General features: G+C 44.9%; 1 protein-coding gene across 1 annotated transcript in view; it reads right to left on the bottom strand.

Moving 5' to 3' along the window:
* Window positions 1-1,463: 1,463 nt before the first annotated feature.
* The window catches only part of LOC117475806 (unconventional myosin-Ie-like), a gene marked incomplete at both ends in the record, with an annotated part of 28,745 nt that continues 14,725 nt past the window's right edge, over window positions 1,464-15,483 (bottom strand). Inside the window, 4 exon segments of the mRNA XM_034122156.1 lie at window positions 1,464-1,609; window positions 1,688-1,857; window positions 2,861-2,975; window positions 3,848-3,992. Of these exon segments, the coding sequence (XP_033978047.1) occupies window positions 1,464-1,609; window positions 1,688-1,857; window positions 2,861-2,975; window positions 3,848-3,992 (576 nt within the window).

Genomic DNA, 15,483 nt, shown 5'->3' with positions numbered 1-15,483 from the left:
AGCTCCGGGTTAGCTCACACGGCTCTATTCACTGTCTGACTGTCACACAAGCAGCTGATACATATCCCCAGTTCCCCTTAAGTGAATGTGTGTCAGTCTGAATTGACGCTGTTTGGCATCACAACGCTGTTATGAAAGTTTCTCTGGTATAACATGGGTGATGTTAGCATAGCAACCGAAGCTAAACTGACTACTTGCTAAGCCGTTTTCTACAGGCACTTTTTACCGACGTATTTTTCATTATGATTCTACTTGTGATAGTCGGACATGACAACCTGTGCAGCCCATGTATTAATTCCATCCGATAGCTGCTATAATAAAACAAAACGTCTGCCTGCTCTCCACAATGATCAATCCAACCCAGTCTCACGGCATTTCGTGTTATTAGTCACGAAATTAATGTAATCTATTGATTCGTGTTCACCAACATGATTTTCACATTTTTTTCGTGTCACAGAGAACGATTTTAAAAGCAATGTATTTCTATTGGTAGTATGTTTCATGCCTGCAACACGTCTTTTTGTCCGGTCGGGTCTTGGAAGACCAGAAGCTGTGTGGTTCATAAAAACATTTTCTTACTCAATATCTTACCCTAAGCCTAACCCTATCCCTTTTATTTTAAATTGTATAATGTCTGTATTTTATGTCATCTTTTTTTCCTTCTAATTTGTTATTATTTGGTGCAGGCACGAAACATACTACCAATAGAAATACATTGCTTCTAAAATCGTTCTGTGTCAGAATACTGAAATCTGTATTTTTTACAATCTGTTTTTCCTTCTAATTTGTTATTATTTACATTGCTTTTAAAATCGTTCTGTGTGACACGGAAAAAATGGCGAAATCGTATTGGTGAACACGAATCAATAGATAAATTTCGTGACTATAACACGAAATGCCGTGAGACTGTGTTGATCAATAACAGCGAACGGATGGTCAGAGTAAGGTACAAATAAACAGAATCACACGAAGCCTGGTTAGTGTTGCCTGACTTTATAAAGTGTGTTTCTTTATAAAGTGTGTGGTTGCCTTCTAGTCACTTTGCTCAGCGCTACTGCTTGTAGGCAGGCATGACGAGACTCTTCAGTCGACCCATGTTCAGGGGAGGTGGGTTTAGTTTCCTGCACGCCTCCACGTAAGAGAGACGTAAGCGACGCCGCCTCCTAGCTCCGGAGTCTTGCTTCTAGACCAACCATTTTTTGGAGCTGGAAACGAACTGGATTCCGGAGCTAAGAGGCGGAGCTAAGAGGCGGAGCTAAGAGGCGTGAAGAGGAAAAAACGGTACTTTTCAGGCTCTAGCTCCGAGCCGGCCCTGAAAACGCGTTGGTGTGAAAGGGGCATGTGTGTAGGCATGGTCCTATTCCTAGTTCTGGCTCTAGTCATAGTTCTAGTTCCAGTTCTGGTTCTGGCCCTGGTTGTGGATCTGGTTCTGGTTGTGGATCTGGTTGTGAACAGTGGTGTACCTCAGGGACACGGACTGGATCTTGTTGATCTCGATCTTCCTCTTCAGAACCTCCTGGATCTGGCCTTTATCCGGACCCTGCTTCACCTTCTCTCGACCAATCAGGTACAGGAACTTAGGGGTCAGGATGAGGTCCCGCTTCACCGTCTGAACAGAAGCAGAGTATTATAAAGGAAGTCTGAAACGTAAAGCCTTTGTTTCTTTCTGGCCCTCCGGAGTCCTGACCCTGAATCTGCGGTCGAACTTCACCACCACGTCGGCGAAGTCGATCCTCTCTCTGCGGCCGACGAACTGCCGGATCTCGGGGTGGTTGTCGGTGCCGAGGTAGTCGCCCACGAAGTTCCTGTTGATGCTGTTCCTGCGGCGCTCCTTCTTGTTTAGCAGCACGTCGGAGGCTGGAGGAAACAGAGGTCTGTGAGTGGAGAGGAGGGGCTAGAGGAAACAGAGGTCTGTGAGTGGAGAGGAGGGGCTAGAGGAAACAGAGGTCTGTGAGTGGAGAGGAGGGGCTAGAGGAAACAGAGGTCTGTGAGTGGAGAGGAGGGGCTAGAGGAAACAGAGGTCTGTTAGTGGAGAGGAGGGGCTAGAGGAAAACAGAGGTCTGTGAGTGGAGAGGAGGGGCTAGAGGAAACAGAGGTCTGTGAGTGGAGAGGAGGGGCTAGAGGAAACAGAGGTCTGTTAGTGGAGAGGGAGGGGCTAGAGGAAACAGAGGTCTGTGAGTGGAGAGGAGGGGCTAGAGGAAACAGAGGTCTGTTAGTGGAGAGGAGGGGCTAGAGGAAACAGAGGTCTGTGAGTGGAGAGGAGGGGCTAGAGGAAACAGAGGTCTGTTAGTGGAGAGGAGGGGCTAGAGGAAACAGAGGTCTGTTAGTGGAGAGGAGGGGCTAGAGGAAACAGAGGTCTGTGAGTGGAGAGGAGGGGCTAGAGGAAACAGAGGTCTGTAGTGGAGAGGAGGGGCTAGAGGAAACAGAGGTCTGTGAGTGGAGAGGAGGGGCTAGAGGAAACAGAGGTCTGTTAGTGGAGAGGAGGGGCTAGAGGAAACAGAGGTCTGTTAGTGGAGAGGAGGGGCTAGAGGAAACAGAGGTCTGTTAGTGGAGAGGAGGGGCTAGAGGAAACAGAGGTCTGTTAGTGGAGAGGAGGGGCTAGAGGAAACAGAGGTCTGTGAGTGGAGAGGAGGGGCTAGAGGAAACAGAGGTCTGTTAGTGGAGAGGAGGGGCTAGAGGAAACAGAGGTCTGTTAGTGGAGAGGAAGGGGCTAGAGGAAACAGAGGTCTGTTAGTGGAGAGGAGGGGCTAGAGGAAACAGAGGTCTGTGAGTGGAGAGGAGGGGCTAGAGGAAACAGAGGTCTGTGAGTGGAGAGGAGGACGTGACGGAGAGACCCTGAACCCCAAAGAACACCTCTTACCTTCCTCCCTCATCTTCACGTACTTCCGGACAGCGATGTGTTTACGCCAGGCCTTCTGGATGACCCGAGCGTAACCGTTATACTTCCTCTCCCTCATCTCCTCCAACAGGAAGAGCTGCACATAGGAACACATCAGAAACACCCTCTGGGAACTACAATACCCACAATGCCTCTGTACCAGGAACAGAACTACTGGTGACTTCTACAGTTCTGCCCCGTTGGACCCCCCAGAGCGCTCTGTTCCCAGATCTATCCACCTTTGGACCCTTTGCGGGGTCTGTTTCTACGTTTCCGTTACGGCGTCGTCGAGCTTAGAGGGCTATACGCATGAGAAATATGCGGATTCAACCCGTTTTCGTCCCCGTGGAGCCTAGGCCTTAGTCTGAAACAAGAGGAACATCTCCTCTGACACAGCTGGAGAGTCACAGAGTACATTTACTCAAACACTCATGTACAAAAGGTGACAAACAAAGAAGGATGCGTCAGGCTACAGGTTGGTTTAGAGTGTACTCTTCTCAAATCCATGGTGAGTTCATATGAACAGGTTTCATGAACATTTACTCAGCTCCGCAGATCTGAGACTTTCTTCATATTAAAGACGCGCATTTTCATCGACTTTGAAAAAGAGTCTCGATGAAGCGACTTCAGATTCATGTCAGTGATTAAAACACCGAGGTGACACTGCGTCATGGGGAGTGGGCGTGGTTAAAGCAGGAAACCGACAGATGCGTCAAGGTTAACAGAAAACCACTTCCTGTGTGTGTGTGTGTGTGTGTGTGTGGTGGTTGTGTGTGTGGTGTTGTTTGTGTGTGTCGTGTGTGGTGTGTGTGGTGTGTGTGTGTGTTTGTGTGTGTGTGTGTGTGTGTGTGGTGTGTAGTGTGTGTTGTGGGATGTGTGTGTGTGTGTGTGTTGTGTTGGTGTGTGTGTGTGTGTGTGTTGTGTGTGTGTGTGTGTGTGTGTGTGTGTGTGTGTGTGTGTGTGTCGTACCGACTCCGGGGCCTTGATGAACACCTTGCTCTTGCCCAGCTGGAACTGGTCCTGGTCCATGTGGACGGAGCTGAGGAGGTGCAGGACCCCCTGCCGCTGGTCTCCGCTCCAGCGGGGCCACGACTCCTTGGTGAGGATGGCGTACCTGCAGGAAACAGACCAATCAGCACCAGGACCCTCATAGTCAGAGAGAGAGACACATCCTTTACTCAAGTAAAAGTAAAGAGGCTTTGAAATGTACTTCAGTAAAAAGTACCCATAACTAGCAGCTGTTTTAAAGAGTACCTGACCTCCCTTTATATGAATAGAACAATAATGTCATTGTTAGCTAATGAATGTTTCCATGCTGAACAACGGCAACATGACAACGTTTTCATTGGTCCCTCTTCTTTAGAGAAGACCAGGAAATGATGGATACACGGATCGTGTTCAAATCAATAGGCACGCAATGACTCTAAATAATAATGATCACGCCACCAAACACACATTCAAACTAAAGGAACCAGCCTGTTTGGGAAATGTGAGAAGTAGAAAGTACAGGTATTTGTGTTCAACATGTGAGAAGTAGAAAGTACAGGTATTTGTGTTCAACATGTGAGAAGTAGAAAGTACAGGTATTTGGGTTCAACATGTAAGAAGTAGAAAGTACAGGTATTTGTGTTCAACATGTAAGAAGTAGAAAGTACAGGTATTTGTGTTCAACATGTGAGAAGTAGAAAGTACAGGTATTTGAGTTCAACATGTGAGAAGTAGAAAGTACAGGTATTTGAGTTCAACATGTAAGAAGTAGAAAGTACAGGTATTTGAGTTCAACATGTAAGAAGTAGAAAGTACAGGTATTTGTGTTCAACATGTGAGAAGTAGAAAGTACAGGTATTTGTGTTCAACATGTAAGAAGTAGAAAGTACAGGTATTTGTGTTCAACATGTAAGAAGTAGAAAGTACAGGTATTTGAGTTCAACATGTAAGAAGTAGAAAGTACAGGTATTTGTGTTCAACATGTAAGAAGTAGAAAGTACAGGTATTTGAGTTCAACATGTAAGAAGTAGAAAGTACAGGTATTTGTGTTCAACATGTAAGAAGTAGAAAGTACAGGTATTTGTGTTCAACATGTGAGAAGTAGAAAGTACAGGTATTTGAGTTCAACATGTAAGAAGTAGAAAGTACAGGTATTTGTGTTCAACATGTAAGAAGTAGAAAGTACAGGTATTTGTGTTCAACATGTGAGAAGTAGAAAGTACAGGTATTTGTGTTCAACATGTAAGAAGTAGAAAGTACAGGTATTTGTGTTCAACATGTAAGAAGTAGAAAGTACAGGTATTTGTGTTCAACATGTAAGAAGTAGAAAGTACAGGTATTTGTGTTCAACATGTGAGAAGTAGAAAGTACAGGTATTTGTGTTCAACATGTAAGAAGTAGAAAGTACAGGTATTTGTGTTCAACATGTAAGAAGTAGAAAGTACAGGTATTTGGGTTCAACATGTAAGAAGTAGAAAGTACAGGTATTTGTGTTCAACATGAGAGAAGTAGAAAGTTCAGGTATTTGAGTTCAACATGTAAGAAGTAGAAAGTACAGGTATTTGTGTTCAAAATGTAAGAAGTAGAAAGTACAGGTATTTGTGTTCAAAATGTAAGAAGTAGAAAGTACAGGTATTTGTGTTCAAAGTGTAAGAAGTAGAAAGTACAGGTATTTGTGTTCAACATGTAAGAAGTAGAAAGTACAGGTATTTGTGTTCAAAGTGTAAGAAGTAGAAAGTACAGGTATTTGTGTTCAAAGTGTAAGAAGTAGAAAGTACAGGTATTTGTGTTCAAAATGTAAGAAGTAGAAAGTACAGGTATTTGAGTTCAACATGTAAGAAGGAGAAAGTACAGGTATTTGTGTTCAACATGTAAGAAGTAGAAAGTACAGGTATTTGTGTTCAAAGCGTAAGAAGTAGAAAGTACAGGTATTTGTGTTCAACATGTAAGAAGTAGAAAGTACAGGTATTTGTGTTCAAAGTGTAAGAAGTAGAAAGTACAGGTATTTGTGTTCAAAGTGTAAGAAGTAGAAAGTACAGGTATTTGGGTTCAACATGTAAGAAGTAGAAAGTACAGGTATTTGTGTTCAACATGTAAGAAGTAGAAAGTTCAGGTATTTGTGTTCAACATGTAAGAAGTAGAAAGTACAGGTATTTGTGTTCAACATGTGAGAAGTAGAAAGTACAGGTATTTGGGTTCAACATGTAAGAAGTAGAAAGTACAGGTATTTGTGTTCAACATGTAAGAAGTAGAAAGTACAGGTATTTGGGTTCAACATGTAAGAAGTAGAAAGTACAGGTATTTGGGTTCAACATGTAAGAAGTAGAAAGTTCAGGTATTTGTGTTCAACATGTAAGAAGTAGAAAGTACAGGTATTTGGGTTCAACATGTAAGAAGTAGAAAGTACAGGTATTTGTGTTCAACATGTAAGAAGTAGAAAGTACAGGTATTTGTGTTCAACATGTAAGAAGTAGAAAGTACAGGTATTTGGGTTCAACATGTGAGAAGTAGAAAGTACAGGTATTTGTGTTCAACATGTAAGAAGTAGAAAGTACAGGTATTTGGGTTCAACATGTAAGAAGTAGAAAGTACAGGTATTTGTGTTCAACATGTAAGAAGTAGAAAGTACAGGTATTTGTGTTCAACATGTAAGAAGTAGAAAGTACAGGTATTTGTGTTCAACATGTGAGAAGTAGAAAGTACAGGTATTTGTGTTCAACATGTAAGAAGTAGAAAGTACAGGTATTTGTGTTCAACATGTAAGAAGTAGAAAGTACAGGTATTTGTGTTCAACATGTAAGAAGTAGAAAGTACAGGTATTTGTGTTCAACATGTGAGAAGTAGAAAGTACAGGTATTTGGGTTCAACATGTAAGAAGTAGAAAGTACAGGTATTTGGGTTCAACATGTAAGAAGTAGAAAGTACAGGTATTTGTGTTCAACATGTAAGAAGTAGAAAGTACAGGTATTTGTGTTCAACATGTGAGAAGTAGAAAGTACAGGTATTTGGGTTCAACATGTAAGAAGTAGAAAGTACAGGTATTTGTGTTCAACATGTGAGAAGTAGAAAGTACAGGTATTTGTGTTCAACATGTAAGAAGTAGAAAGTACAGGTATTTGTGTTCAACATGTAAGAAGTAGAAAGTACAGGTATTTGTGTTCAACATGTAAGAAGTAGAAAGTACAGGTATTTGTGTTCAACATGTGAGAAGTAGAAAGTACAGGTATTTGTGTTCAACATGTGAGAAGTAGAAAGTACAGGTATTTGTGTTCAACATGTAAGAAGTAGAAAGTACAGGTATTTGTGTTCAAAGTGTAAGAAGTAGAAAGTACAGGTATTTGTGTTCAAAGTGTAAGAAGTAGAAAGTACAGGTATTTGTGTTCAACATGTAAGAAGTAGAAAGTACAGGTATTTGTGTTCAACATGTAAGAAGTAGAAAGTACAGGTATTTGTGTTCAACATGTAAGAAGTAGAAAGTACAGGTATTTGTGTTCAAAATGTAAGAAGTAGAAAGTACAGGTATTTGTGTTCAACATGTAAGAAGTAGAAAGTACAGGTATTTGGGTTCAACATGTAAGAAGTAGAAAGTACAGGTATTTGTGTTCAAAGTGTAAGAAGTAGAAAGTACAGGTATTTGTGTTCAAAGTGTAAGAAGTAGAAAGTACAGGTATTTGTGTTCAAAATGTAAGAAGTAGAAAGTACAGGTATTTGAGTTCAACATGTAAGAAGTAGAAAGTACAGGTATTTGTGTTCAACATGTAAGAAGTAGAAAGTACAGGTATTTGTGTTCAAAGCGTAAGAAGTAGAAAGTACAGGTATTTGTGTTCAACATGTAAGAAGTAGAAAGTACAGGTATTTGTGTTCAAAGTGTAAGAAGTAGAAAGTACAGGTATTTGTGTTCAAAGTGTAAGAAGTAGAAAGTACAGGTATTTGTGTTCAACATGTAAGAAGTAGAAAGTACAGGTATTTGTGTTCAAAGTGTAAGAAGTAGAAAGTACAGGTATTTGTGTTCAACATGTAAGAAGTAGAAAGTACAGGTATTTGGGTTCAACATGTAAGAAGTAGAAAGTACAGGTATTTGTGTTCAACATGTAAGAAGTAGAAAGTACAGGTATTTGGGTTCAACATGTAAGAAGTAGAAAGTACAGGTATTTGTGTTCAACATGTAAGAAGTAGAAAGTACAGGTATTTGTGTTCAACATGTAAGAAGTAGAAAGTACAGGTATTTGTGTTCAAAGTGTAAGAAGTAGAAAGTACAGGTATTTGTGTTCAAAGTGTAAGAAGTAGAAAGTACAGGTATTTGTGTTCAAAGTGTAAGAAGTAGAAAGTACAGGTATTTGTGTTCAACATGTAAGAAGTAGAAAGTACAGGTATTTGTGTTCAAAGTGTAAGAAGTAGAAAGTACAGGTATTTGTGTTCAACATGTAAGAAGTAGAAAGTACAGGTATTTGTGTTCAAAGTGTAAGAAGTAGAAAGTACAGGTATTTGTGTTCAAAGTGTAAGAAGTAGAAAGTACAGGTATTTGTGTTCAACATGTAAGAAGTAGAAAGTACAGGTATTTGGGTTCAACATGTAAGAAGTAGAAAGTACAGGTATTTGTGTTCAACATGTAAGAAGTAGAAAGTACAGGTATTTGTGTTCAACATGTAAGAAGTCAAAGTAAAAAGTCGTCAGAAAAATAAGTAGTGGAGTAAAGTACTGATACCAGAAACATGTACTGATACCAGAAAGATGTACTTAAGTACAGTAACAAAGTATTTGTACTCCAATACTTCCCACCCCTGCTCATAGTCCACTAAACAAGTCTCAGTCCATCCACTTCTCATTGGTCTATTAGACGCAGGAGAAACAAACGATCTGGAGCTGAGTGAGCCGAGAGGTCGTCACGTCGGGGAGATGTGGATCATCATCAGATAAGAAATACTTTATTGATCCTGTTATATCAATCTTGGACCTAGTCATAGTAACTAGGTATGTTATTAAGTTACAGTTTCCATAGAATCGTCTCTTTGCTAATTATTACGTGAAGTGAGCTGACGCCGAGCTCAGAGGAAATGCAAAGGGGCTACATTTAGATATAATACAGTTAAGTGTTAGTTAATGGAAGAAATGTATGTGCGTTCATGTGCAGACGTATATATAGTTTGTTAATTGGATAATTCATATCCTGCAAGACTCCTAAAGAAGTCATGAGATGATGACCTTTGGACATCTGGAACATGTCCAAGTTTAGGAGAACTGACAATGTGTGTGCGTTAAACATGATTAGGGAACATGTTCGTGTGTCATTTAGGAAACCTATATCTCCCCTGTGTTGTCTTGTGTTCGTGGGAGCGTTTCTGCGATTGGTTGCTGTTGAAGCAAGGTAATGTTTCCCCATTGTTGTTTGGTGGTGCGCAACTAAATAATAATGATTAATCTCAACTATTTCTGTGTTTGTGTTTCATTGATTCCTCTCTGTTTCATTCTTTCCTGTTGTGAGTACTGGATCTCCACAACAATCCCAATTTGGAAAACGTTTGCGTTGCAGCATAAAACGATAGTTACGTATGTAACTACGGTTCTATGAATACTGGATGACCGCCAGAGGCGGTGCTTTAGCACTGGATATCTTCTGTCTCGCGCATGCGTAGGTCGAATATTTATATCAACAAAGTCACGTGTGACCTCGTATGACACCGGAAGGTATAAGTTCCGGTGCTGTCAACGGGCTCAGTCCTTTGGAATCTTCTCGCAGAAACACGAAATTCCGAGTGACCAAGAACTCTGGCGGTCATCCAGTATTCATAGAACCGTAGTTACATACGTAACTATCGTTCTATTTCATACTTACTGACCGCCAGAGGCGGTGCTTTAGCACTGGATGACCTATACCAACAGAGTCACGAGGAAGTCTGAATACTCACCTATAAGGATGGCCTAGACGGACTCTGCAGGAGGACCACACCCAGCGGGTGAGGGGCGGCAACATTCACCCTGTAATATCTGGCGAATGTGCTCGGAGATGCCCATGTGGCCGCAGCACATATGTCCTCCAGGGGCACACCTCTCCAGGTCGCCCATGATGTGGAGACACTCCTGGTAGAGTGGCACTTTACTCTGGGTGGCAAGGGACGGTCATTCGCCTTGTATGCCTGGGCAATGGCGTCCACGATCCAGTGGGACAAGCGCTGTTTTGAGAGCGCACAGCCCCTTCTAGGACCACCGTAACACAAAAAGAGCTACTCAGACTGACGCATGCCAGCGGTAGTCTGGACATAAGCTCTAAGGGCCCGCACCGGGCATAGGAGTCTCGACCTCTCTTCCCCCTCTCCTGATGGGGGGTCAAACCGTGCCAGCTGGATAGGCCGATTAAAATGAGAGCGTGCCAGCACCTTAGGGAGGAACGCTGTGTTCGGCCATAAGGTGACACCTGAGCCATCTGAGTTCCACCTCAGACACGAGCTGTTCACAGACAAGGCCTGAAGCTCGCTTACACGTTTTGCTGAGGTGATGGCAAGAGGGAAAGCAGTCTTAGCTGAGAGCCACTTCAGTTCTGCCTGTAACAAAGGTTCAACAGGAGGCAAGCATAGGGCATCCAGCACCAAGGGCAGGTCCCATGTAGGGGCCCTTGGGATATTCGGGGGGCGAAGCCTCAGAGCTCCCCTTTAAAAAGAGGGATACCAGCCTATGGCTCCCCACTGTGCTGTTGTTAGCCCTTGCGTGTTGAGCTGATATAGCAGCCACATACACCCTGACGGTAGCGGGACACCGGCCGTCGTCCAGGAGGAACTGAAGGAACTCAAGGGTCGTAGGTACCGAGCAATATGCTGGGTCCTCATTTCGCCCTTGGCACCAGTCAAAAAACAGTTTCCACCTGTTTTCGTACTGCCTACGAGTAGGTTGTGCCCTAGCATTTGAGAATAGTCTTCCTGACAGACTATGCAGTCGCTCAGCAGTGGGTCGGGCCCAGTGGCCAGACCCACCGCTGGAGGTGGCAGGGGTCGGGGTGCCACATCCGACCCTCCAACTGAGACAAGAGGTCCTTCCTGTTGGGGAGACGCCAAGGCGTCCCACAGCAGAGTCTGTGCAGCAGATGGATAGGTCCGCACCTAGCTGGGTTAAACAAGGAAGTTTAACAGGACAGCCTAGCCAGGCAGCTGCTGCTAGAATGAAGCAGCGCGTCTATCAGGAGCGGGGGCGAGAACACCGCCCTCACTGGTTGAGTTAATAACGAATGCCAGATGCAGCGTAGGCGGGAGCGGGGTGCGACAACACAGCCTTCACCAGCTACCTGCTGAACGGAAAGAGTAGAGCAACGCTCCTACTCGCCGAACACAAAAGGGATGTAACTACACCCATGTTACCAGCAGAGGGAGCGGGAGCGAGAGCACTGCCTTCACCTAGCTGGAAAAAACAAGAAGTTTTAGCAGGACGGTTTATCCAGTCGGCTGCTGCTAGAATAAAGCATCACGTCTACCAGGAGTGGGGGCGAGAACACTGTTTTCGCTGGTTGAGTGACTGTGTCCAGAGCCACCCCAATGAAGGTCAGGCTCTGAGAGGGGTTCCGACAACTCCTCTCCATGTTCACCTTGAGGCCTAGCCGGGCGACATGAGAGAGAAGGAGAGCCGTGTCCTGGATCGTCTGTAACCGGGATGGTGCACAGATTAACCAGTCGTCCAAGAGAGGGAGAGTCCGAATGGGAACACCCTGAACTGGAAATGACGACCTCTGAAGGCAAAGCGAAGAAACTGCCTGTGATGAGGCACAATAGGCACATGACAATAAGCGTCCTTCAAGTCGACGGACGTGAACCATTCCCCCCTGGCCACGGTACGAAGAACGTCCGCTGTGCTCAGCACATGGAAAGGTAAAATCCTTAGGAACTTGTTGAGTCTCCTCAGATCGAGGATTGGGCGAAGTCCACCGCCTTTCTTCCTTACCAGGAAGTAGGTCGCGTAGAAGCCCGGGCTGTGAGATGGGGTCCACAGGCTCGATTGCACCCTTGGCAAGGAGGACTGACAGCTCCTGGTTTAGGGCGATTTATTTTGCCGGGTCGCTTATGGTGGTCATTTTGACCCGGCTGAAGACTGGGGCCAGCGTCGGAACTGAAGCTTGTACCCTTGATTTAAGGAAGCGCTAAGAGCATCCTGCTGCAGGGAAGCTGAGAGGGCGAGCATGAGGTGCCTACACGGCCCATGCGCGCCGCTGCATCGTAAGCCTTAGTGAGCAGGTCATCAGTGACCCGACATTGGAGTCGAGGGCACCTGGCCTCCGACCTCAGGGCTTCGTCAGGGGAAACTATGAGGGAAGCAATGGTAGGCTCAACAGCCGGCGTGTGGTCAAGGCCAACTCTTGCCGCATCCTGCATGGCTACCAAGGCTCGGCCATCGGACGTAAGACTGTAAAGAGCCTTAGTGTCCCTCCAGCATGCATGTAACTCCCTCAGATACTCACAAGAGGGAGGAACAGTGCGGGTGGCGGGTGCCGGAGTGCGCCTAAAGAACGCACTGGCAGGCGCTGTTTCGGGAATGGAGAGCCAAGAGGAGTGACCTCATCTGGGCTAGCTCAGTAGTGAGTAGGTCCACCCTGGAGGACAGCCCATCAGGCTTAGTCCTCTTCTTGGGCGGTGCACCCGCAGCCTCTGCGGCCCAACGCCTAGGATGGGTAGGTTGGGCTGGAGTCGACTGTGCGGGGGGAAGGCCACCCTCAGTCAGTAGTTCAACCTCGGCAGCTCTTACCGCACGAGGCATGATGGTGCAATTCATGCACGGGTCCTCCGAAAGGCCCTCCCTCAGATGCTCGAGGCCAAGACAAGAGGGGCAAAGGTCATGGCCATCCTCTGGTTAAAGAGGAGCCATACAGGTGTTAGAGCCGTTAGACCTAGCGATAGCTAGAGCACTCAGCTGACTGTAAATAACTGGCCAGGAAACAAATATGCCGTGGAGGGCAGTGAGCACAATAGTAGTTAGCTTGAGCGTGAGCACTCTGCTAACTGGAGTGAGAAAAAATGAAGTCAGTTAATGGGTTTATGCCGTGAGAGGAGAGCGGGAATACTCTCTCCACTAGCGCCGTAGCGAGTTAGCCTAAGCGAGAGCATTCTGCTAACTGAAGGCTGGAACGGGCATCCAACTGTGTGCAGGGAGAGGGGAGTGAAGACACTCTCTTCACTAGCGCTGTAGCAAGTTAGCTTTGAGCGAGAGCACTCCGCTAACTAGAGGATAGTACAGGAATTAATTGTGAGCTGTGAGAGGGGAGTGAAGACACTCTCTTCACTAGCGCTGTAGCTAGTTAACTTTGAGCAAGAGCACTCAGTTAACTGGAGGATGGAACACTTTATGTGTCGTTGCCACTCTTTGCATATCATGTATATATATATATATATATATATATATTTTTTTTTTTTCTTTTTTTTACCCTGTTTGTAAAAAGTAATTTCCTTAATGTTTTATGTGAGGGAATGGAAAATAGCTCAAAGCTAAATCTGGCACTGTTACGTTTGACACCTTTAAATGTTTTAAGTGTTCATTACAGTGCATTGTCCCTGTCAAATAAACGATTAAATAAAATAACCAATTGTGCGCCGTGAGGGGAGCGAAGACACTCCCTCACTAGCACTGTAGCAAGTTAGCTTTGAGCGAGAGTACTCAGCTAACTGGAGGATAGAACAGGAACTAATTGTGAGCTGTGAGAGGGGGGCGGAGACGCTCCCTTCACTAGCACCGTAACAGTTAGCTTGAATGAAACCACTCAGCTTAACTGGACGATAGAACAGGTAAAGAAACAATGTATGCGGTGAGAGGGGGGCGGAGACGCTCCCTTCACTAGCACCGTAACAGTTAGCTTGAACGAAAACACTCAGCTTAACTGGACGATAGAACAGGTAAAGAAACAATTGTATGTAGTGAAAGGGGGGGCGGAGACGCTCCCTTCACTAATGCCGTAACAGTTAGTTTGAACGAAAACACTCAGCTAACTGGACGATAGAACAGGCAAGGAACCAATGTATGCAGTGAAAGGGGGGGCGGAGACGCTCCCTTCACTAGTGCAGTAGAAAGTTAGCTTTCAGCGGGAGCCCTCAGCTAACTGGATGATAGTACAGGTAAAGAACCAAAAGTATGTAGTGAGCAGGAGGGCGGAGACGCTCCCTTCACTAGTGCAGTAGAAAGTTAGCTTTCAGCGGGAGCCCTCAGCTAACTGGATGATAGTACAGGTTTCCGGTTTCGCTATGAGTGGTCGCATTTCCGAGAGCTCCCGCATTGGAGGTTATTCCTCACGATTTTTCACATATTTCATCCTCCTGACAATATGGATTATGGACTCCTACCTCAACTCATCAATGAGGCAACATCACTTAGTGAAGGAGAGTAATGAAAGCGGGGATAAAATGAACCACAATGACTTTTACCTTCTCAACGGCTGGGAAAGGAAACACCTCGCTTTTGGAAGTGCAAGCATTCATGCATTATTAACTGCAAACCCGACGCGAAAGTACTTACCCCCGTCAGGCAAACTAGACCGAAGAAGTATGATCGTCTTGGTCTTATTGTTAGCGGGAGACATCCATCTGAATCCGGGCCCGGTGCAGACAAGAAGCCAGTCCTGCAGGCTGGAGGAGCTAGCATCACAACTAGCATCACAACTAGCATCTCTTCCGCTACAGCAACAACTACGCGACGACAACAGAGACCATGGAGACAGCGGAGACCGAGGAATCAACGGAGACTTCGACATTCCCCCGGGGACGCCTCGGCAGACAGACACGCATGAGGCAGTGACGAGAGGAAGAGAACCGAGATCCGAGGGAACAAATATCCACCATGTTGTTAGCCACCCTGCTAGCATATCGACGGCTAAAGCTACAACGGAGCCTCCCTCCCCCCACCACCCCACCGCTCCAAGCACCACGGCAGGCCGCAAGCCGTTTGCTGTAACGGACAAAGACAAATATCTTCAAGCTGACGACATTATGCATTTAAACAACAAAAATGGACTACATATTTTTCATCTGAACACTAACAGCCTGAGACACAAACTGGCTGAACTCAGGCAACTGTTCATGAACGGTAAGGCAAGCATATTATGCTTTTCTGAGACCAAATTGGACAATTCCATTACAGATTCAGAGATTGAAATTGAAGATTATCTTGTAGTGAGAAGGGACAGGAACGTGAATGGAGGTGGTGTCTGCATGTACATACATAAAGACACCAATTTCAAAAACCGTACTGACCTGCATCATGAAAATATTGAATCTGTGTGGGTTGAAATTCTTTTTGACAATGCTAAATCTGTAATAGTCGGGACAATCTATAGACCACCGGAACAGAGTGACTTTTATGATACATTAGATGGGTGTTTGGCTGATGTGGGGGATGTAGAGACAATTATTATTGGAGACTGGAACACGGATATGCAACGTAAAGACACGTCCGTCTTCAAGTCCTTCAGTAGGATTTGTGATCTGCACGGCTTCAGCCAGCTAATCACCCAACCCACCCGGGTATGTGAAACAACACAAACTACCATTGATCTCATTCTGACCTCTGACAGGTCCAGGATCTCCAGTAAAGGGGTTATAGCATGCGGTTTAAGTGATCATTATATGATATTCTGTACCCGCAAAAAGCTAAAACAA

Source organism: Trematomus bernacchii, unplaced genomic scaffold, assembly GCF_902827165.1.
Source record: "Trematomus bernacchii unplaced genomic scaffold, fTreBer1.1, whole genome shotgun sequence".
Classification (NCBI taxonomy): Eukaryota; Metazoa; Chordata; class Actinopteri; order Perciformes; family Nototheniidae; genus Trematomus; species Trematomus bernacchii.
Note: the sequence above shows the minus strand (reverse complement) of the source record. Positions and strands in the feature narration are given on the sequence as shown.